This window comes from Pelecanus crispus, chromosome 8 (genome assembly GCF_030463565.1).
Source record: "Pelecanus crispus isolate bPelCri1 chromosome 8, bPelCri1.pri, whole genome shotgun sequence".
Taxonomy (NCBI): domain Eukaryota; kingdom Metazoa; phylum Chordata; class Aves; order Pelecaniformes; family Pelecanidae; genus Pelecanus; species Pelecanus crispus.
In genome coordinates this window covers 44,693,603-44,716,986 of record NC_134650.1, presented here as the reverse complement: position 1 = coordinate 44,716,986, position 23,384 = coordinate 44,693,603, and the positions used below count along the sequence as shown (strand labels likewise).

The following is a 23,384-nucleotide window of genomic DNA, read 5'->3' as shown; positions in this document are numbered from 1 at the left end:
GTTAGCGTGTATTTAAGGGTTTATAGAAATAAGAAAGCAACGTGACAACCACTGGAAAATACAACGATCTAACGATGACCGAGATCTGCTCGGAGAAGAGACCGATCTATTCACATTTGGATTTGCAGGCATCCAACCCTTCACAATAATTATGAATGAGGCTTTAGCTCTCCTCTGTGTCTGTGTGTTGCCAGACAACCAATGAGGCTGCAAAGCAAATTGCATTCACAGGCTGCAGATTTCAGGAAGAAGCATAGAGGTGACTTTTACTTACAAAACAGGCACTCATTAATTTTGTGATTTAGGACAGTAGCCTGAAACAGCTTTTCTCTTGCAATAACCTCTACTATGTTTTCTCCTCCTTCCTATATCTTTTTGGCTGACAGATAACCCTGCTCTGATGCCATTTCGGATGTCCCGGTGAGAACTCTTAGAGATGCCTATTCTCTCCGGAGGCAGTGACCAAGACTATAGCAACATTAGCTACACTTCTTGTAATTCCTTGAGCCACTTCTTTCCTGTCTCCGTTGAAACCCCTTCTGTCAAAGGGGTCCATTACCAAAGAGCCAGGAGGATTTACCATCCTGATCAAGTCTCTGCGGTCGATCTAAAGACAGAGATAATGATAAATGTTGGAGGCATCAAGTACCTGCTGCCTTGGAGTACTTTAGATGAATTTCCCCTGACCAGACTGAGCAAACTTAAGTTTTGCAGCAGCTATGAAGAAATAATTCAGCTGTGTGACGATTACGATGAAGACACCCGTGAGTTCTTCTTTGACAGGAACCCTAATGCTTTTGGGATGATTGTCAGCTTTCTAGCAGCAGGGAAGCTGATGCTCTTAAGAGACATGTGTGCCTTGTCTTTTCAGGAGGAGCTGAGATACTGGGGGATTGAGGAATCCAACCTGGAGAACTGCTGCTTTCGAAAACTATTTCAAAAACTGCAGGAGTTGGCTGAGGTGCGCAAAGAAGAGGAGCTTTGGAGGAGCAAAGAAGCTACATGTGTCTTGGATGAGAAAACCAAATTTGGACAGTTTATGAACAGACTCAGAGATATGGTAGAAAATCCGCAGTCGGGACTCCCAGGCAAAGTCTTTGCTTGTCTCTCCATCCTCTTTGTGGCCACCACAGCTATAAGCCTTTGTGTTAGCACAATGCCAGACTTAAGAGCTGAAGAAGACAGGGTAAGTAAGTCCTTTTTATCTGGTCTAACTACAGAATTAAAAGAAATTTGTCTGTCTTGCTAGGCATACATCATTAAAAAGATAAAAGAGATACAGAAAATCCATAGCGATGAGGTTCAAAACTGTCACTGGTAATGAAACGGTCTATAACAGAAAATGCAACAATGGCTTAAATTAGTTCTGTCATTTTCAAAGTGATATTCAATGAAGAATAATGTGAACAAAGTATTTTGCTAATTGTTAGCTAAAATACAGGGAAGAGCTCCTGGACAGGATAGCTATTGCAGCTCTCTAATACAGCATTGCTTTTCCTTCTTAAGAAGCAGTTGCTAGTATAAGTTATATTAACTTGTTAGCACTGAGACTCTCAAACTGACATTGTGGAGTTTTCTCTTCAACATGCTTTACTCTCTAGTTACAAGCAATCTCTCATTTGGCACATCAGCTAAAGAACTCTATTCCTCCGACATCTTTACTTTTAAAATAGCCTGGTAGCTTCCCTTGTGATAATACAGTCAAATCTTTAAAGAGGAAGAAATATTAGTTAATTTTTATCATGTTATAATGTTACTTTTCAATAGTTGTGTAAAGATTAAAGGATGAGAGACAGATGAAGTATTTTCACAGATACTGATACTTAAAAGCTGCACCTCCAAAAATTGTAATTCCATGCTAATAGAATTCTGTATTTGCCCACATATGTATGTACATATGGCAGAAGTGATGCCAAAAACTAGCTGAACTGCTAACTGCATTTAAACCTCTCAAGTAAGTCATCCACATTAATTCAGGGCAAATAAATCAAGCCTGTACATACATGAAGGATCTTCTCTATAACATTGTTGTGAATATTTCAGCATTTTAAAGATTTGTTATTCTAATAATAAAACAGAGGAAAGTAACAATCCAAAGTTATTTCAGATGTGGTAATGTCCAAAGTCATCAAATAGTCTTGACTAATCTCTCTAATGAATCCTGCACTTCATTTGCAAACTGCCCTTCCAAAAGTGTTGAGGAAACCCAGGTCAAATAAACTCCCTGCCCCAACCACTGCTATAAGACAAGACACTCCTCAGAGTATTGTATATTGATGAATAAAGTCACTTTTACATTTATGGCACAGCATGGCATGCATAATACAAAAACCTGTATATATTTTACTGCTCAAGCAGTAAGTCAAAGCAGCACAGTCATGGTGAAGATATGTCATGATATTTGATGTCTTTGAATAAAACTAAGGACTGCACAGAAGGCTGAAATTTAAGATCATTCCCTGTTCCATTTCAGTCCCTGAATATTAACTTACATTTGCATAGGAAGACTATTACCTTTCTGTAATAAGTCTGGTGCTTTTGCAGCCTTCCACAGCTATTACTTTTGGCAGGAAAAACTGTAACACTGTTCCAATGCTTCTTCCAAGGAAGTGCTTTAAATATAGAACATCCTTCTTATAGCTAGGTGTAAAAACATTACAAACTCTGCTTTAGCAAGTGCTTCCTACTAGCTTTGTTAATGGAAGTAGCCGCATGCATTTTATCTTAATTTCCCAACCACAGCAGAAAAAGCTTTTATAAATACTTTTCATGGAAAAGAACAAGCACATAATGTTTCAGAGCTCAGCTAGATGTAATATGTTATGTGTTTTAAAAATAATTAACTGTATGCTAGAAAAGGAAGCATGTTGAAGGTTATATCTGGTAGCTGCAGTGTAGCTGCTGTTCCTGGCTTTCCTATAAAACACAGATGACGTTCCTACTTAGAGATTTGCGTATATATCAGTACTTTAAAAACAAGCAAACTGGATTGAAACAAGCTCAAAAGATGGAATGTTTAAAGGGCAGAGGAGAGGATGAAGGATGAACTTGAGCGAAGGACCACATTTGTCCAAATATTTGGAAACACCACATAATTTATACTTACAGCACCAGTCTAATGCACTTTGTCATTGTGTCCCAGAAACACAGAAGAGAGTATTAAAAGTCTTATTGTTTGAATCATTTAAAATTATGCCAGAGAAAACATACGGGAATATACAAGGAAAAAAATACTCATGCCTGGTGGAAAAGCAGAGAATATGAACTACTAAATAGTAATTTTTCCATCCCTAGGGATGGAAATTCCCTAAATTTCCTAAATTTCCATCCCTAAATTCTTAGCCTGCAACACCTAAGATTTTCTTACTGGGACCTCAAAAGTTTTAGCTAGAACTGGACAAATAACTCAGAGAACTTAACTGACTAAAAATACTACCTCTTGGTTGTGGCTGAGTCATACCCAGGCAAAATGCAACTCTACATTGATTTGTAACTCAAAGTTGTTCACTGGCTGACTTCTGAAAGTGATTCCAAGATGTGGCCACATTTACCAGCAACCTGGGACAGGCATGCAGAATCTGAAATTTTGGTTCTTTGGGCTAAACATAAAGATCACACTATATCTGTTTGCTCAGTAACAAAAACCAGTCAAATTCCTTCAATAAAGTTTCTGAGCAACCTGTAATTCCACACCTAAATTCAAAGATGCCCTATCCCGAGGTTTAGAAATTTCTGAGTTAAACCTTGGCAAAACCTCTATGCATAAATGTGCTTACAAGTACTGCAAGGATCCATTTTCCAATGTCACTAACACTAGAAACTGAATTTGTCCATTCTGAAATACAAATAAAAAAGGCTTTACCTCTGCTGCGTATGTACCACTCTAGGGTCCTTTCTCTCATCATCACAGACACTTTAAGAGAGTGAGAGCTGGCTGGACTCCAGCTCGAGAAGGATCAGAGTCAACAAAAAAAGGAAAAATAATACAAGGTGGTTTCCACTTCACTCAGAGGCTTGGCTGAGCCCACCCTGCAGGCACATGAAATCACTTGTCCTTTAGCAGTTGCTAAACCAAGTCTGCTTAGAAGGGAGAATAGCTGCCTGGGCAGGCAGAAGAGCAAACAAGAGTCCTCACCGTCCGAGGGAAAGTGAAAACTCCAGTCTCTGGGACAGGGATGCCAAGGAGCCAAGGCAAGAGCATCCTCATCGGGGAAGCCCAGTCACCCTGACAGCCAGAGGGGAGGGAAGGAACCATCTCTATGGGCAGCAAAAAAGGGAGGGAGGGTTAGCTTAAAGGTAGGAACACAGCCGAAATTAAAATAAAGAATGAGTTATTACAGTCGATACCAGGCACACACTCTAGAATATGTCAAATGACATTCAGGAACCTCCTCATCAGACATACAAAAGAAAAACACAGCTAGATGGGCAAACAATTCTGTAACTATATATCACATAAGCACCTGCAGTGAATCCCAACCCAGAGGAACAGCCCCAGGCGAAGGAGGCCAAAAGTTCAGGAAAAGTCTGGAGCAGTAAATGTATAGCTCTAGTGATCTCAAGTTTAAGTCGGACCATGAAACAGATATACAAAAGGATTTATCATACATGATGCTAAGGAAAGAGGACTCATTAGTAATAAATCATGTTATTTGGACATAAACCAACTGAAATGTCCCATCAAATCCTCCAATGGCAATACATCCTTATCTAGGATATTTGCATCTGTTCTTTATGGAGACCACACTGTCTTCAGTAAGGAAGCAAATATAGCATCACCAAAATGTAGTAATCAAGGCACGAGTGTATGAAGAGATAGAAAAAAAAGGAGGTGAAGAACTCTATTATTGATCTGAACAGGTAGTCTGAGAGAACTACAACTCTGAATCAAAGACCATGCATATAGGATAAGAAAGCTGAAGCAACAAAATCTACCAGTATTTCCCTCAAACAAAGGAATTAAGATTATCCCACTAGAGACAAGGCAAAAGTCCTATCAAAGTCCCCTGGAAGTCCTAGTCCCAAATAAAGTTACACTCAGGATCCAAGAGGTGTAACTGAAATAGTCATTGCTCAGAACATCTAACCCAAAGGAAAAAACATAATTATAACAGAGAACTACGGAATAAAACCACTGCAGAAGGGCTTGGGCAGGGAGAGTGCTTGAAGCACTCTTGGGATTTTCTTTAGGAAGAGAGATTTCTTTTAATGAGTCCCTAAAACTGGCATCCTCTAGAGAAATGACTCAGTAGAAAGGACGCAGCAAGGTCTTTTCTTCAGGAAGGCAAGCAAATTAAGGTTAGGGGGGAAAAAGAAGAAAAAGAAAACCCAGATATTTCCATTGCCTGTCCCTCAGCACCAGTAACAACCAAATCATTTTCTCCCAGTGCAGATGGCTCCCAAAAAATCGCACTTAGATGATGTTGTATGTAAGTGTGGTTTAAGGGAGATGGGAATGTCTATTCTCTGTTGTCCCTCTCTTCTCTGGTGATCAGTGAGTGGTCAGACCTTGATATTACCAATTTTTGTATTTGCTCTTAACTGACCTTGAGAAGCTTGTAATTGCTTTCTGTATTGTATATAACCTAATGAAACATAACCGACATAAGCTGCAACCAGTATTGTCAGATCTAATGATTTTATCTTGAAACTTAGACTACTCTTTTTTTTTTTAAAGCTCCCATTCCTGGGGTCATTTGATTATGTGAAAATCTAATTCCCTTTAAAAGAGTGAGTTTTTAGTCTCTGGTATCCCTGAGAATCCAGAAAACATGAACAGAGGAAAAGAACCCAGTACCTAATATATAGAAGCATTTTTAAATGATTTTTTCATTCTACACCATTATTCTGGAGGCCCTGCCATGTTTTTCCATGTTTGATGTTGCTGATGTTGTCCGTGTGATACTAAAACGAGCATATTTGGCTTGCACACTAGAGAAAACTGCCAAGAAACACATTTTCTTTAAAAGTGGAGCAATTTTACTTTATAGGGGAAAAAACAATTTATTAGTCTTACTGTGAAGAGAAAGAAAACCAAACAAGATATTTGTTTCATCAGGGTTACCATTGCCATAGCTAAATGCATTCATTATAAAAATTCACATTGACTTGTACCCAGCCAGTTTGGTATGTGAAGATATGCTTGCAAGAGGAATATCCTCAGTATTCAAGATACTAAATCCATTACAAAAGCATTAGAACATAAAGCTCCTACCCTGCCCATGGCCTGCAGAGAACATTAAATATCTCTAGTGAACTTATTAAAGGAAAACCCAAGGAACTTGGGAGTGACTAATAATAGAGATGATAATCCATATGGAGAGTGTCAGTGAGAGGAGTGTAAACCTTGTTCTGCCGCTCAAGTAGTCTGCAAAGATAAGACTCTTCATCAAAGAGTAATTTGGCCAACTGTTAGAAGCAATCACCTTTGGTAAATTGAATATGACAGCCAGATTTTGAGGGATACTGCTGGCTACCAGTTTTATAGCTTTTAAATAAGAGGGTCTAAATATTGATTAAAAAAAAAGAACTTTCTAGCTGATTAGCCAGGGCAAAATGATTCCTGCTGAAAAATATCTTTTTCACTGACTAGCGCAGAGTACTGCTAATGAAGTGGGGCACTATTCAGAATATACCTGAAAAGTAGGGGTATTTCACAGCAACTTACCTTCTAACACAAGCATACATCGCACAAAGCATGGCCCAGAATGACTTGCTCTATTGCAAAGAGATGAATGAAATCCTGACTTTCAGAAACACTTCTAATACTCATTTAAAAGTGTAAGACTATAAAGGCGTATGTGTACACACATATCTATAAATATATGGGTATATACATATGACTTGAAATTGCTTGGGGCAAAATAAAGCTGGATGTGCTTTGGTTTTATTGCACCTGCTGTGTACCCATTTTCTGGGTTCTTATCAGGACACTTACTGCGGACACTCACTCTAAATTATCTAATCATTTAGTACTATTCCAATTTCTTCTAACCATTTTGATCAGCAATGAAAGTATCGCAGCATTTAAAGTGTGAAAAAATGTTTCACTGAAGTACCAAAAAACTCCCAGTGTACTAGGTGTACTCAGCACAGTAGAATACAGCTAACTTATTTGCTTCATGGATTGAATTAGTTAAATTAGTAACAACTGAAGAAAGATATGAAATAAGAAGCCGGGAAACAACAGAAATCAGAATATTCAAGCCTGGGACTCTGATAAACATAGAAATTATTGCTTTATGGGATCTGGCTTTTTTTGAGGTTTGCATATCCATTCAGTAACATCAAAAGCTTTGACCTTGAAGTTGCACCATTATGTTAGGACTCTGATTTCATAGGTCCACCTTATGAGTAACTGCTTTCCAAGCAGTTTCCACAAAGAGAATTGCATATTTCAGCATTCAGCCTAATATGTAGAACATTGGTGAAGTTCACGTGACTTAAGCCCTGCTCTACAAAACGGAAGAGGGGCACCAGTGGGGGGTGGACGCTGCTGAACATCTGTGTCTCAGCTTACCCTTGCTGCCGTAGAAAGCAATTTTCTTCAGAAAAGTCTGGACACTGCACTTCAATGAGTAAATGGATTCTGCATGGTTTTCAAAAGCTGGCTCTGCCAGTACAAGGTCCAGTGTTCAGAGAGCACAATTAGACATTATTAGTTTGCCTTATGTTCATCCAGTTTTGGCTGTGTCCCAACAGCACTAAGTCTCCGGGCTTTGCACGCTATCCTGGGGGGACACCCAGCTGTTCCAGCTGCTCTGCAACGGGCAGTCAATCACCCGCTGATTCAATGTGCCAGCACACGTGTTCCTCACTGGGAATCATGCTTGCTTTTCCCTTTTGCTGCTTTCAAGTTTGTAATACTTACAATAGGAAAAAATCCTGTTTACTTTCCTCACTTGACCCATCGCAAGGGGTTCAGCAGAGTTGATTGCTTAATAAATGCCTTCTTTGGGAAGATGGGCATGTCCTCTGAAGGAGGCATTCTGTCTTTGGAAAACACTCTTTGAAATCAATACATCCTCCAAGTTCATAGCAATAATGTATCAAGTATTAAAAATAAACAACTACCCAAATCTGTATGTGTTTTAGAACTTCCTCTTTGAATATGATGGAAATCTTTAAGGACTCTTTAGTCTACTGCTGCGGTCAAATTCACAATCAGGTATTTTAATTCTGAGCAAATCTAATTGCTAATTTCATTGCAGCATTAGGGCTATGAACTGCATATGTTGTGTTTATTCCCACAGTGTCAGCACCTCCTGTTAGCACTAGTATTTTCCCTTATAGCAGATTCAATGATATTTGGGACCGCGCTGCACACCCTGTACTACACAGGTACTATAACAAGTAGTTTCTGCTCCAAAGAACTTACAATGCAGTGAGGAAAGAAGCAGAGAAGAAACAGTAACACGGCAAATGATTTGACCAGCAGCAAAACTGGAAATTGAAGATCATCCTCCTAAGTCCCAGATAAATACCTTGTAATTGTGCCTATATTGTTCTTCACAGTTACAAAATGCAGTCTGTTAATTTTTACTGGAAAAAAACCAAGAAAAAGATAATACTTCCACATCTTTCTCCTAACACAAACACTCTGGGGTCACCAATTGGTTTAAATCAAATTCAGCTTCTCCAGACTGATTCTCACGGTGTTTGTAGAATAAGGACTGAAGATTAAAAGTTAATTGAAGTATTTTATTTTAGTTACACTTCTGCCCCAGAGGAGATAATTATGTGTTGGATACAGAGATAATAATTTCCTTCTATGTTCTTTTTAATGTCCACATTAATATAATCCCAATATTAGTTTAGTTTCCTCAAATGTACTAGTTGTAGTACATGTTTTCATAAGTCCAGGCTTCTTTCCCATAAAGAAAAGTGAGTGGGAAATCGTTCCGTGATCAGAATACGCAGCGCTCCTTTAACAAGCTCATCATTCTGTAAATCAGGTTACAGTCTCTTTCTCAGCAGGCTGTAAACCTTTCTGATTTTATTGCATCAGTCTGCGACCATAAATCCAAGTACTGAAGTGATCCATAACATAGGGTTTTCAAGTTCTCCCCAACCATCGTTTGATTCAGCAGAGCATGGTTTAATTATTCAAATAATAGCGGCACTGCGGTCGCAGTGATTCAGCAGTACCTGCAGCACTGCAGCCGGATCCCACGGCTCCAGGTAGGCAGGGAGCACGGACTGGCACCACACTTACTAACCGAATCATCACTTTACAGCCAAAGGGATTTGTCCCCTGCCTCTGTTCATTTCCTGCTGCGGACTGGGACAAGAACCACTTGCACTGGTTTGGTGCCTCCGTTCCCTACACTGAGGTCTGGATCTGCCTAATCACTCTCTAGGCTTGTAGCCTCACCCTGTAGACCCACTGCCGTGGATTTGTGGACAGGCAAGAGCAAGAACTGAAGCTTGTTTTTTCACTATTATGTTAGCTCGTATTTTTTTCCACAGAGGGAATTGCCTGGGGAGAAGCTGTAGAGCAGGATGCAGAGCCCGTGTATTATCTTGAGGGAAGTGCAAAAGGCTGGAAATCAGCACCCTGCCCAGGAAATGTCAGCCTGGGGCATAGAGAGGAAAATTCCTGCGAGTTTTGCTTCTAAATCCTCCACACAGAGGGCTGAATGTTTTTTCTCTGAGTGGGCCAAAAGGCCAGACTGCAAGCAGAGCAGTCGTGCTGAGATAAGCCTCTCTTCTAAGTGCTGGATAGCACAAGCAGGCAGAAGGCTGGTCGATAGCCACGATACAGACTGATCCCATCTGCTACCACTTCAGTGGACACTGGCCTCTGTCCACAAAACCGTGTGTGGATCAGAGGGAAGGATCCGAGCAGTAACTGGCTGTACTTGAATGTGCCAGACAAAATCCGGACCTGCCAGGGTAGGTTTAGCCGTTGTGAACCGTGACCTTGCATCAGCCACGGAGCCAGGCTCGTTTCTGGGGTGATGGATGATGTTCTGGCAGCATGTCCTTTGACTGCAAAGCGCTAAGCAGGCCCAGGTCCTATGTTTAAGGAAACTCTCCTTTAGGACTCCAGCAGGAGCCTGAATCAAGATGAGTCAAGCATATTGCTTTATGAGTTCCTTCCCTGCTTTGAGACTGTTTGTTTAGTATGGGTAACTGAACGCCAAAACAGCCTTTACTTGGAAGCAATCACTGCTCCATCTAGGGCGGATCTAGCTGGGAAGAGGTTTCAGATCCTTTCTGTCCATCGCTCATCTGTTTTATGATGATGAGCCAGCTGGTTTCTGTAAATGTACCCTGGGAATAACAGTGTTTGCATACAGTGGTTCAATCGTGACTTCTAGCTGGGTTCAAGGACTTTTATCAACTTGGCTTCATAAATAATATTAGCTGCCTTTCTCATAAGTATGCTGTACAAGCAACATATATACATATTGCTGATGTACATGTTGATTTTCACTCTGAAGTTTTGAAAATAGTCTCCGTAGCGATGACGTGATTATGAAATAATCCATATACTGATCTAGCAGTACTTACTAGCAAAGTGTTCTACAAGCATTGGTGCAACTTTTGCCATTTAACTAGGAAATAGATTATTTGACACAAGAAACGCTTAAAATCACTAACGCCGTCATGAGCCGTGTTAACTGGCAAGCACAGAAAGGAGATGGTGCGAAATGCTGCAGGTTTGCCTGTCTTATATCCCAGACTCCACCCTATTCTAGACTGTGAAATCCCAAATTACATACCACAGAAGACAGGTTCAGATTGCTGCCGATGAACTTCCACTTAGAGTCCATCATACCAAGGACAGAAAGTTGGTACCCATCCAATTCCTATCCCAATACAGCTGCAGCACTGCACTTCCAATATAATGGGAATGACAGGATTTCTTTCCCCATTTTTCCTCAGACTAAGAGAAACTTTGCATGCCTCCCTCTCATGTTTTCAGATAGTTTCAGTTCCCGTTTTACACTCCAGAAATTGCTTTAAAAGGATGTGTTTGGGATTTTTTTGGTTTTAATCAGTAACAAAACATGAAGAGTCCATTGCTACAATATAGAGCAGGAAGGGATGTAATACCCCTTCTCAGAAAAGTGCCAGACTTCTCTAGCCTGCTGGTAAGTAGTCAGCCACTACCTTACCATCAAAATTGTGCCACCGATTTCCCTGGTGCTCTGCAGAGGATTAAAAAGAATGGATCTGTTCCACTTGATACTGGTGTGGGGAACAGCGGTAAAACCTGACACCCTTTCCATCAACGTGCAACACAGATTGATTCAGAACAAGTTTTCCAGAGCATATTTTAGTTATAAATTGTCTTAGAGTGTAACCAAGTGGGACACAAATGGTCAGCACAGAGCAGACCCTGAAGGCATAAGAATAGTTCCTTGGTGTTCTCATCCAGTTATCTATAAACAATAATTTTTTTCCCTGTCTAGAAAATGTAACAAAGTGAGTTGCATCTGAAATACAAGGTGGATAGACAAGATAAATATTCCGCAGGGGAAATTCTGACTCAGTCTCCCTAGGCATTGCTACAATTATTCATGCATGTAAAGATATTGTTTTCACTAGATGAGATTTATGTCTTTTGTAAGATAGGTTCGTGCAGCATAGCTCTGAGATCTGGTTTTGTTTATTATCCTAGATGTCATTATGCCTTAACTAACGTTTCTGGTAAACTAAGAGGGCACTAGGCCAGGAAATTTATCTTATTTATTTTATCTTGTGAGTGGCACATATCTCAAGTTCATTTAGCTTGAATTCACAGTCAGTGAATAAATTTCTCTTCTGTAAACTCACCTGGGCAATTGAGGTCTGAGACTTAGCCACCACACATTACCCTGGCCAGTCCTGGCCTCGGAGGTGCTGAATTCTTGAACCTCAGATCCTTTCAAAAAAGACACTGCAAGAAAGCTGCAGTAACACTTACCCGAGTTACACAATTTCTCACTATTAGAAATATAACATTCCAAGCATTGTCCCTACAGACATCCAACTTGCTTAAACATTTGTAAGGAGTGCACAATAAAAAGCAAAGTTTATTGAACTCTTGATTATAAAAATATATAAATTTGACTATATAAACCTACAGTTCACCCACAGTTTAAAACTGCAGTCCCAGTCCCTTAGACCTCAAAAAGGACAAGGGCCAGAGAAAGGCAAGGATGGAATGACTTCACGCAAGGACTAAGGCAGGCAGAATTCCTCAGGGTGGGAACAAGCTACAACAGTGGCTGCCACAGAGGTCTACAAAATTGCAAATGGCAGGAAACAAGTAAATGTCAATCAAGCAACCAGCGTCTCTTCCAGTGGCAGAGCTTAGCGGCATCAGATGAAACTAGCGGGAAGCTAGTTCAAAGCAAAGATGTGAGTCTCCATGCAACAGGCAGCAGATGAAAGAACGGCCAGACTTTCTAGAAGAGCAATTCGGTTTGCTTACACGAACACCACCTTCAGCTCAGGAAGCTCTGGAGTGGAAAATAGAAGCTGGGAGATTTGCCTTGGGCATCTGTTTTCTCAGGCTGTTGGAAGAGAGCACTGGGCTAGCTGGACTCAGTACTGCTGTTCTTATATTTTATTATGAGCCTACTTTTTCATATCTAAAGAGAAGTTAGTAGAAGTATCCTAAACTAAGCAATTTTACTGTAACACTATAAACATTCCAATGCATAAGGGAACCCAGAAAATGAGCCATTGCCTTACACAGCGGAAGGCAATAATGAAAAGGAGGCATGAATTGCTTATTATCTCTGGTGGCACAGAAGTTTGAAACGGCCACTTTGCTTCTTTGAGGTGGTTTATAAATTTAAGAAATCACTCAATATTTCAGGCGTCAGGCTCAGTATATATCTTTTTACATACAAAATATTGTTTCCTTCGCTGCTTAGCCAAATGCTCTTTTCATATGTAAGATCAATACCAGGCACTCATTTTATTACATTTATATCATACGTCATGGAATTTCAGCTTGAGACAAGTTCCATAAATCCTGATAAATTCTTGCATTGTTCAAAAGTAAATCTGCAGGATGAATAAAGTATAAAGAGTTAGATATTCACCACTGGCTTTGTGATAACTGTTCCCCGATCAGAGTTGATGATAGTTTGAGTACTGATGCACGCTATGGTAATGTAAAACATGTCAGAGGGTTTTGCTGAAAAAGCTCACCCAAAATACGTTGTGGTCAGTTATAAATAAAACCTCATCTTCCCCTCATGTTCACAGTCAACACCATACTGGCTTGGAGTTTTTATAGGTTCCACTACACCATGGTACTTCAGGTGCCAAAATGCAGACAGGAGGAGAAAGAAGTCAGGGACAAATTTGACTCAAAGATCTGAAAACAAAAGCTCAGAATTCTGCTCTAGTTAATGGCGAGGTCAAGAGAGGGAGTTGTTTGTCATGTTTTGTGTTGGCAGGCACTGATCACTAGAATTTCCCAAATGTGTTTGCTTTGTTCAGAAAGAGGAAATACATAGACGTCGTTGTGGCACAGAAATTCCATTAGTGGCCATTTATGCAAAAAAATCCTTTCATGGATCCATGTCTTTGGGCCATAATTTGACAGTTCACTGAAAGCAACTAACATCTAACGGGAATTTGGTGAGAACAGTAAATTTGAAATCTACCACTGACATAGAGGCATCTATATTTTGGTAAGAACATGGTATTTGGAATCAATACGTTATTCTGCCTGCTCTTTGGACAACGGTTGTAAGTGGAACATAAAGCACTATGAAGTCTAAAAATTATCAAAAATACTGGGAGAAACAGAAATTGGCTTTGGTACTTAATATTTCCTCTTTTCCCCTCTTATTCCAATATTCGCTGCTTTTGAACAGGATGTTCAAAAGGTCAAGAATCTTCAAACAGACTGACATTAGAGAGGGATATTCTTTATATACCATATAACATATATTACATCACATATACAAATATTCCTAATATATAAAACATTCACATACAAACTCACTGGATGAAATCTATCTCCCAGTGTGAAATCAATGAGCATGTTCTCATTAAATCCCATAGAGCCAGGGTCGTACACTCTCTTTCCAGACACTGGTGTCAGAGAAGCAAAGACAGGCAGAGAAAGAGGCTTGGAAGCTTCTGGCAGGTGTTGTATATGGACTGACTAAGTCCTGGGACGTCTACACTATGTAACAGAGTGAAATGGCCCTGCTGCAAGACGGTAGCCCAACTGCATTATTTCTAGGGCTCGAGTTAGTCACGTCCATACAGAACTACTGTGCTGCATGGATAAATCAGTTCCCTCTGAGAGAAACAGGGCTGGTTTTGCTGCAGGCCTTCACGTAGTGTAGGCATGTCTGAAGCAAACACATCCTTCTTTTTCTGCCCCTTCCAAAAAACAAGCAGCACATAATTCTCTGCATTAGTCACAGTGTCAGAGACTGTGATATTGTCACTCTTTTGTTTGCTGCAGCAGAAAAAGGGACTGTGGTTTGAATCATATGCAAACATTTCTGAAATGTCTTTTGCAAAGTACATAAAAAAGATGAAGTGTGCTAACAGGGGAGAACTCCCCATTCTTTTACATCCACAACTATGCACAAAGGAGAAATAAAATGCACAGTAACATTCCTGAAAAGTTTGATCTGAAGGTTGCTCTTCTGAAAAATGAAATACGCATTTAGGAAGCTGACTGCACAAATTGCTTTCTCTAAATATATATAACTTTCCATGGGGAATACTGAGGCAACAGAGGATGGCAAGAAGAAAAAAATCTCCCAACCAGTCCTTACAATGCTACACCTTGACATTTCACACTCAATTCAAAAGACACCCTAGATCTTAATGGTTAAAACTTCCAGCAAACAAAATTTCTTTTCTTGTATTTTGCAAGGAAGGAATACTGAAAGCTACATGATGATCTGAGAGCAATGTCACCTGTAAATGTATAAAGGTAAATAAGTAACAGATGTACTGGAAATTCAGCCCAGTTAACAAAAAATAAAATAAATCTTGATGGAAACAATGAATAATTCACAGGCCACATCACTAGAGCGGCCACAGGCAGGTCTGTGCAGAGTCCAGGCTGCACTGTACAAATTATTTACAACTCAGGAAAAGTGAAGACTACATAACACAACTGCTGATTGCAAGCAATCTCATCAAGCCAAGTCAGCAGCCCTGCAAACATCAACGCGCCCTAGGCACTGCCATGGCAATGACTTCAAATGGGGCTACAACCTGATCCTGTACGCGTAACTCTAGCAGGGCCAAGTCTTCATTACCTTTTGGGATGTTTAGATAAGCTTTACGTGATAAATTATGATCTTGACAGTCTACTGTCCAGAAAGAGGAAAAATCCCCAAATGGCGCTACGGAGCTAAATTGTTCTGAGGGTTAGACAGGGTAAAACATATACGTAAGGGATATATTACCATTTTGCTTGAGGAACATCAGATAGCCAATAATATAAACACTGCCTGAACAAAAAGACTTGTTACTCCCAAGAATAGCAGTAATTCTATCAGAAGGGACACTCTAAAAAACCAACATCGCATTGCAACGCAGAGGGTAACTGGGCATTGGTAGTAAGTTTAGGGAGTAGTAAGTTTAGTAGGGGCATGTGTTTCCCATGGTGTTTTTAATCAATATTGCTTGTAAAATTTGGCTGAGAATGCATAACACTGTATGAGGAACTGTTTGTCTAAATTGTTTAATTTCAGAGACAGGCTATCAGGAAAGATGCATACAGCAGCCTGACTTCATTCTACAGAAGTTACAAAAAAGCCTTTCATGAACCAAGGGTCTGCAGTTATTCCTGAGTAACACATGGCCACTCTGCTCTCCCAAAAGGAGGTTTGTTCTCTGCACAGATCCTCCCTTGTCATCCCTAGTTCTGCTTGATCTTCTGCAGTTGTGAACATCTCAGAGATGCAAATCCTGTTCAGCAAGAATACAAGTCTTTAACCTTGCTAAAACTTCTTGTACCAAAGTTGTAGCTGGAAAGAGCCATTTACTAAGTATTACTTTTCAAGTAGCTTAAAAATCTAAAATGTAATTACCGCCTTCTACATTTGGGTTTTCTGGAACATGCAGTGACAACCCAGATTCTGAGTCCATCCTGGAATTTCAAAGGGTTGCGATACTAGTCCATCCCTTTCTCTGGTTCCCAGTTACAGCTGAGATTTCTCATCTTCACCAAAAATTCAAACCCCGTACGTACACTTCGCATGCCGGTGTTTTAATAATGTGCTCAGCAAAGGAAAGCACACAAGGCTGCTTCAAAGTCAGCTAAACTCTGAAAGACTCCAGTTCACTTAAACTGGTTTTGGATTAGAACTGTAATCCAAATATTTTCACCGATGCAAGAACTTAATGTAAATAGCAGCATGCCACTGTGAAAATATCATACAAGTACCTGTTAGGTGGAATTCTTCAATAAACTTATTCACAATGCTTAAAAGCAAAAAACCCAGCATTAGTCCAATCTCAGGACCAGGGAGGAATAGCCCCATGCACCAGTACGGGTTAGGGGCTGAGCTGCTGGGAGGCGGCTCCGCAGAGAAGGACCTGGGAGCCCCGGTGGACAAGAAGTTGACCATGAGCCAGCCACGAGCCTTTGCGGCCAGGAAGGCCAGTGGTATCCTGGGGAGCGTTAGGAAGCGTGGCCAGCAGGCCGAGGGAGGTTATCCTCCCCCTCTACTCTGCCCTGGTGAGGCCACATCTGGAGCGCTGTGACCAGTGCTGGGCTCCCCAGTTCAAGAAAGACCAGGAACTACTGGAGAGAGTCCAGCGCAGGGCTACAAAGACGATGAGGGGACTGGAGCATCTCTCTTATGAGGAAAGGCCGAGAGAGCTGGGTCTGTTTAGCCTGGAGAGGAGGAGACTGAGAGGGGATCTTATCAACGCTTACAAATATCTTAAGGGCGGATGTCAGGAGGATGGGGCCAGACTCTTTTCCGTGGTGTCCAGTGACAGAATAAGGGGCAACAGGCACAAACTGAAACACAGGAAGTTCCATCTGAATATGAGGGAAAAACTTCTTTACTTTGAGGGCGACAGAGCACTGGAACGGGCTGCCCAGAGAGCTTGTAGAGTCCCCTTCTCTGGAGATATTCAAAACCCACCTGGATTTTTGCTGTGCAGCCTGCTCTAGGTGAACCTGCTTTAGCAGGGGGCCTGGACTAGATGGTCTCTAGAGGTCCCTTCTGACCCCAACCATTCTGTGATTCTTAAGAACATATCAATTCTCTGTACAGGAATGTATTTATCAATAGGATGGATTAGGGTATGTAAGAAAGCAGTGACACCAGTATTTAAAAACAATGTGTTCCTTTCAGGGGGAGGTGTCCAGGTGCTAAGAAGCACATGCTGCTTTCATTGCTATTTCCTATCTTCTGTAAGACAAAAACCAGTGGAAGGACCTGGTTTGTTTTCTGCCAGTTGAAATAGAGCAAGCAGACACTTGTGCATGTGAAGGAGGCAGCACATATACCTCAGTCCCTGTACCCAATGTGTCCATCTGTCAGCTCGCTCTTTGGACAGATGTAACCTAGTGGCCGCCCATCACTAAGGGACAAAGTTCAGTGTAGTCTCTTGCTTACCCAAATAATGAGTTAATTTACATTTGCCTCTTTGTTTCACTGGAGTAGGCCAAAAGAAGTTTTATTTTTTAAGCTCAGCTCAGGAAAATAAAAAATGTGATTCCAAGGTGTTCAACTACAGCAATTCCTTTGATAAAAAAACTGAGAAAATACTGCTTGTAGCATGTGGCCTCAATACTGGGAGAGGATTCTTCAAGGCAAGTTTCACCTACTGGGTGGGTATTTATTTTCCTTTACATTAAAACATTTGCATGTACAGAAAGAAACATGATTTATATATGGCATAACTGAGCCAAGGATCCAGATGACCTAATGAATATCTCTGAACCACTTTTAATTGCACCAGAGTACACAGCATTCGTGAAAGCACCATGCATTGAACAGCACCAGAAGTTTACCAAGACATTCAAACATTATTCTTTCTTTTGAAGAGAAACTGATTTTTGTACAGGCTTATAAACCAGTCAAGTTTAAATCAATTTCTGTTTGAGAGCAGAAAGTGGGACTTATTTGGGAATTACAGGCTGCATGCCAAGAATTTATACAGAGACAAGTTTCATACATTTAGACTGGAAGAAGCAAAATCATAAAAATTAAGCAGGTAGATGTATCTGCTCATGCAGAGATTTCACGTGCTCATTATCGTCTATACACCATTGAAAGATGGCTGCCATACGATTACCTGCTAGCCGGGATTTGTTCATTTCTGAAACCAGCGTCTCAAGCAGATACATATTGCTTCTTCCTTAGTGTTTCTGGTTGCTGGTTCACAGACTGTTCTTTTATTTGATTCTCTTTTTGTTTTGTGTCAGGGCGAGTGTTCCCAGAAGTGCTATTACATCTTCGTCATAGAGACCATCTGTGTGGCTTGGTTTTCCCTGGAGTTCTGCCTCCGATTCATCCAGGCAAGGAGCAAGTGTCAGTTCTTCAAAGGACCCCTAAATATCATTGACTTCTTGGCCATTTCACCCTATTATGTTTCCCTCATCTTCTCAGAGGATGACTCAAATGAGGAGGATGACAGGCCAAGCAGCAACACATATTTGGAGAAGGTTGGTTTGGTGCTACGGGTTTTACGTGCCTTGAGGATCTTGTATGTCATGCGCCTTGCCCGACACTCCTTGGGCTTGCAGACTTTGGGCCTCACAGTTCGGAGGTGCACACGGGAATTTGGCCTGCTTTTACTCTTCTTATGCGTGGCTGTCACTCTGTTTTCTCCTTTGGTCTATCTCGCTGAGAATGAGTCTGGGAAGGTGCTTGAATTTACAAGCATACCCGCTTCTTACTGGTGGGCTATCATTTCAATGACCACTGTGGGGTATGGAGATATGGTACCACGGAGTGTCCCAGGCCAGATGGTGGCTCTGAGCAGCATCCTCAGCGGGATTCTCATCATGTCTTTTCCTGCAACGTCAATATTCCACACTTTCTCCCATTCCTACTCGGAGTTGAGAAAAGAACATGAACGATTGCAGTCTCGGCTAAACAGAGTAAAAAATGCCAATCACTCTGGTGAAAGTGATACTTTCAATGAGACAGACAGCTTGATCCTGGAGGATCAAGCATCACCAATCAAATACATTTACACAGGGAACTAAGCCTGGTTGTAAAACGTTCTGAAGAACAGGAATAGAAATACACACATATGTATGTCAACATAATACTCAAAGCAAAGCAACAACATAGGTTACGATGCTAATTTTCTCTGCCAGCATAGGTATAATAAGCAGTCAAGCCAACACAGCTAGTTCCAACACATCGTTATGGAGCTGGAGGTTTTGAGAATGTCAGGGTTTATTCAATAATAAATATTCATTCTTCTCTATGACTAATAAGAATAAACTTTGTCTCTGCCAGTCATGTATCTTGCTGAATACCTAATAGTGAACGAGTAACAAACAAAACAGCTTCTGTTGGCACAAATACACTTGTTATTTTATTTGCCTTTGAGTTTCCAATGTTCTTGCAATTAACATCTTGAGCCAAGCATTAGAATGGATTCTTCCAGGGCTATGCACCAGTGTTGTTTATACAATGCTCATCCACCAGACATACAGAAGAAGCCTCGATACAAATATGAATTCTGTATCTAAAGCTACTAATAAGCTTAAAATAAAAGCACTGTATGTGAAAGCTTTCAAACTTTGCCTGTAGCCAGATGATCAATCTATAAATAACAAATTGCACTGCTATTGTATAAATTACATAGTGTTTGCAAGAGAATTTGCTTGAAACGCAGTTGCAGTCTGCAAACTGTAAAAGTTCATACTAGACAGCAAAACTTTTCAAACTTCTTTTTCATATACTTACTTAAAATAATAATAAGGAATAAAAAACCCAAGCTTATTGACCATATTAAAAAGAGTTGGTGTTATCTTTTTTACTGAATGATGATGGATTCTCTGGAAGAAAGATAAAAAATAGAGTTATTGAAAATGAGATGACAGCTCAGAAGTATCCAAAGGTATAAATAGTAAAGAATGAGGTGAATAGTTGCCTAAGGGGCAGTGGGAGTGATTTCCTAATGCAAATGGAAGATGTCTCTTTTGGAATATCCAAGTATAGCCAGAAGAAAGCGATACGACTACACAGAAGTCAACAATGCTGCTTCATGGGATAGTCTAGATGGTCTTTTACAACTGGACCTTTTAGACGCTGTGAATGCAGTCAGTGACAACAGATACCAAGACATGAAGGCCAGGTCTGGGCAAACACCTATGTGTTTAGGGCCTGCGTCAGCTCATGGGTCCTCAGTTTGTAAGCAGTGCTGTTGATACCCGCGGAACTTCGACACACTGAATGTCAGGCATGTATTTAAGTGCTGAGACGAATCAAGGCCTAAATTATTTTTTTTAATCAGATTGTCAGCTTTCATTATTCCATTTCTTAAATCTTACCAAGGTCACCATGACCTTGTGATGGAGCAAAGCTCAGTGAAGTGATGATTCAGCTCCAGTTTTCAGCAGGCACCATTCTTGCACAGTATGGTGCAGTCTGGAGCCCAGGGGGTGCTTCCAAGCGTGGTGACCCGTCTCCCACACAGACACACACACACAGTCACTTGCAGAGTTACGCAACTTCACGCAGGCATTTGGGAGTTTTGGGTTTTAGATGCTATCCTCACTGCACTGCATGGCTTAAGTACAGAAAAGCACAGTTGTTGGCACAACTTGTATTACGTGACTCAACTTTAATCTCTTGGATTTATCTTGCTATTGACCCTATGATTTAAATCAGAGAAACTGTGGCGGATTATAGATGGGATGTTCCAACACAATTGGAACGAGTCGACACTGGATGACAGGCATTTATGTGTGCCACATAAAGGTTGGAATTTTTGCTGGTTTATGCATAGGTCCATCTGATTTTTTCTTTTAATTTTTTGCAATTAGCATTTGGTTTTTGCCAGAAATTCTCTACAATAGGACTACTTACATGGTAAACCAGACAAAACCCAACCCTGATCTGGACCATGATCCAGACCTCTCCAGGGTCCCATGCATGGTGATGGCCACCTGCATTTCTCTGGGAGAGTCTGTGTTTCTTTACAGTTATTCCAGTTTCTTAGGAAAAACAATTACACACTGCCCCAATACCCAGCACAGTCCACTTCTGCCCTCCTGCTCTGGCAGAGCCAAATACAGTGCTTGCTCCCTGCTGACTGATCCCTGCTAGAACACGTATCCTGATACAGAACAGACACATATTTAAAAAGACATTTCCCCCCACTGACACACTCTCTGGAAATACAAACAATTAGGAAGTGCAACTAATTTGCTTTTTCTAATTAACAGTTTTCTTGCTAGTTCAGGAGTTAGTTTAACATGGTCCCACAGAAAATTAGCCCAGCCACATTGCTCTACACATGTAGATAGCTGGAAAAATATTGGAGCTTTTACTGCCGGAGTACTCATAACAGCTTAATGTCCAACAGGTTCAGTGATGTAGGTGGGGTTGTGGACATAACACGCATCCAAACTCACAGCAATCCAAACCTTGACTCAGTCAAGCATTTAAGCTTGTGTAAATTCTTCCGAAACACAATGTAAGAATGTGCTGAAACATGGAGGCAAAACAAACAAACAAAAAATCACCAGTGTTTAACAGTGAAGTAAGTGCTTGTACTTTCAGCAGAATCAGGACCATGACATACATTGCTGTTTCTAACAATCTCTTCCTATAGCTGGGTCTGGGCTGCAACAGCTTTCATAGAAGATGTCCTTCATGATTCATTGTGTTACTAGGGAGGGAAAAAACATGTTGAGAGGAACATTTAGTTCCTGTGTAACTCAACTGAGTAACAAATTCAGAACAAGCAGTTACAATTAGCAGATATTGCTGTTGCCAAGATCATATCATTTCATAACCAGACTTAATTAAAAGAGCAGTTTAGGTGCCTGGCATCCAGCTTCTCTTAGTTCAAAGCCTTTTCCCTGAGTCAAAACCCTAGAAGCAGCAGAGGAACAGCACCCATTATCCAGGAGACACCATGTTGTTCAGCGCTCACCAATGCATTACATCTCTTTTTAAGGTTCTAATTGCTACACTAATACAGCAACAACTCTACCGTGTAACAAAGGGACCCACAAAACTCCCCACCATGCTGCTTTGTTTGGGGAAGTTGATAGATATCCCGCTCTGCAAACCAGCTAGGGACACCAGACAGATTGCGACAGAATCACATGAAAATGCAATACAGAACTCTTCCAATTAGTGGTCTGACTTGGAACCAAAACACAGTGAATGGGTTTTGATCACAGACTAAATGCAAATTTTCTATGATATTGAAACAGTACTGAGGGGCTAAGACCTTTGCTTTGACCTAACTCTCATTTCTTCAGGGATTCTGCAGACTGTTTCAAATTCTCACTGCAGCCCTCGTACCGCCCGGCTATTCTCCAGCTGTTTCTCCTCTTTGACTTTCATCAGCTCCTCTGGTAGAGAAGCATTACATAAGATGGACATATTATTATTTCAGTAATGAACTCCCATTAGTTTCTTAGGTTCAGTATTCTACTATTTCAACCTACTGTTAGACCTCCTGAAATTTGCTTTTCATCTGTCTTTGGCACTCTGAGGTTTGCATTCAGTCACTAGTATTCATAATATAATTACAGTTACCAGGTTTATTATTTAAGTCACATAAATTCATTGGAGGGAATAGTATATTTACGAGTAAATTGCAAAAGAATTCACTAAGTGTACTGCATATCCTATGCACAATTATAGCAGAACTATTTAAAACTTGTATTGGTCAATATTTTTTTATTTCAGACAAACCCAAACAGTATTCTGCAGTTATTTTAAACAATTAAGCACATCTGCTGATAAAAATTACACTCTGCATGCCCCCTCTGATTTTACTTCTAATGAAAGATTTTTTTCCCCTTTTTCTTTTGTTCAGAAAATTATTTTAGTACATTGCAGTAATGTATAAATAATGATGAAAACCTAGAAGGTCAAGGAAATGAAAAGTACAGCACATTCCCTGAAGAGGTGATAGAAAGCTTTTACTTCTACAGGTAATAAATTGTTAGCTGCATGTTAAAGTTAAAACTGAAAAAAGGCTGATATAATACTCACGTTTCCTAAATGAAGTCTGTTTTTTGCATAGTAAAAAGACAGATATTCTAGCACATTTTACTGAAAGTATTAAATCCCTTCCTGTGAACTATTTTGCTTCTGTAGCAATGGCTTATCTGAGCTAAATGGGGTTTTCACCACTTCCCGTAGTCCTAGCCATGGCACAATACCTGGCAAAACTCTAAGAAATGGGACAAGGTTGTGAATATATCAGGTACTCAATATGCACGCTGGGTTCTCTGC

At 40.5% G+C, this 23,384-nt stretch overlaps 1 protein-coding gene across 1 annotated transcript; it reads left to right on the top strand.

The window, feature by feature from the left end:
• Window positions 1-436: 436 nt before the first annotated feature.
• KCNG4 (potassium voltage-gated channel modifier subfamily G member 4) lies at window positions 437-19,156 on the top strand. Its single transcript, XM_075715633.1, has 2 exons — window positions 437-1,186; window positions 18,371-19,156. Exons 1-2 carry the CDS (start codon window positions 437-439, stop codon window positions 19,154-19,156), a joined length of 1,536 nt encoding a protein of 511 aa, XP_075571748.1.
• The last annotated feature ends 4,228 nt before the right edge of the window (window positions 19,157-23,384 follow it).

Bases quoted from the DNA above. Each gene is read 5' to 3' on its own strand.
- KCNG4 (XM_075715633.1), top strand. From the start codon at position 437: ATGCCTATTCTCTCCGGAGGCAGTGACCAAGACTATAGCAACATTAGC. The intron at 1,187-18,370 runs GTAAGTAAGTCC...GTTTTGTGTCAG, and splicing joins TAAGAGCTGAAGAAGACAGG to GGCGAGTGTTCCCAGAAGTG.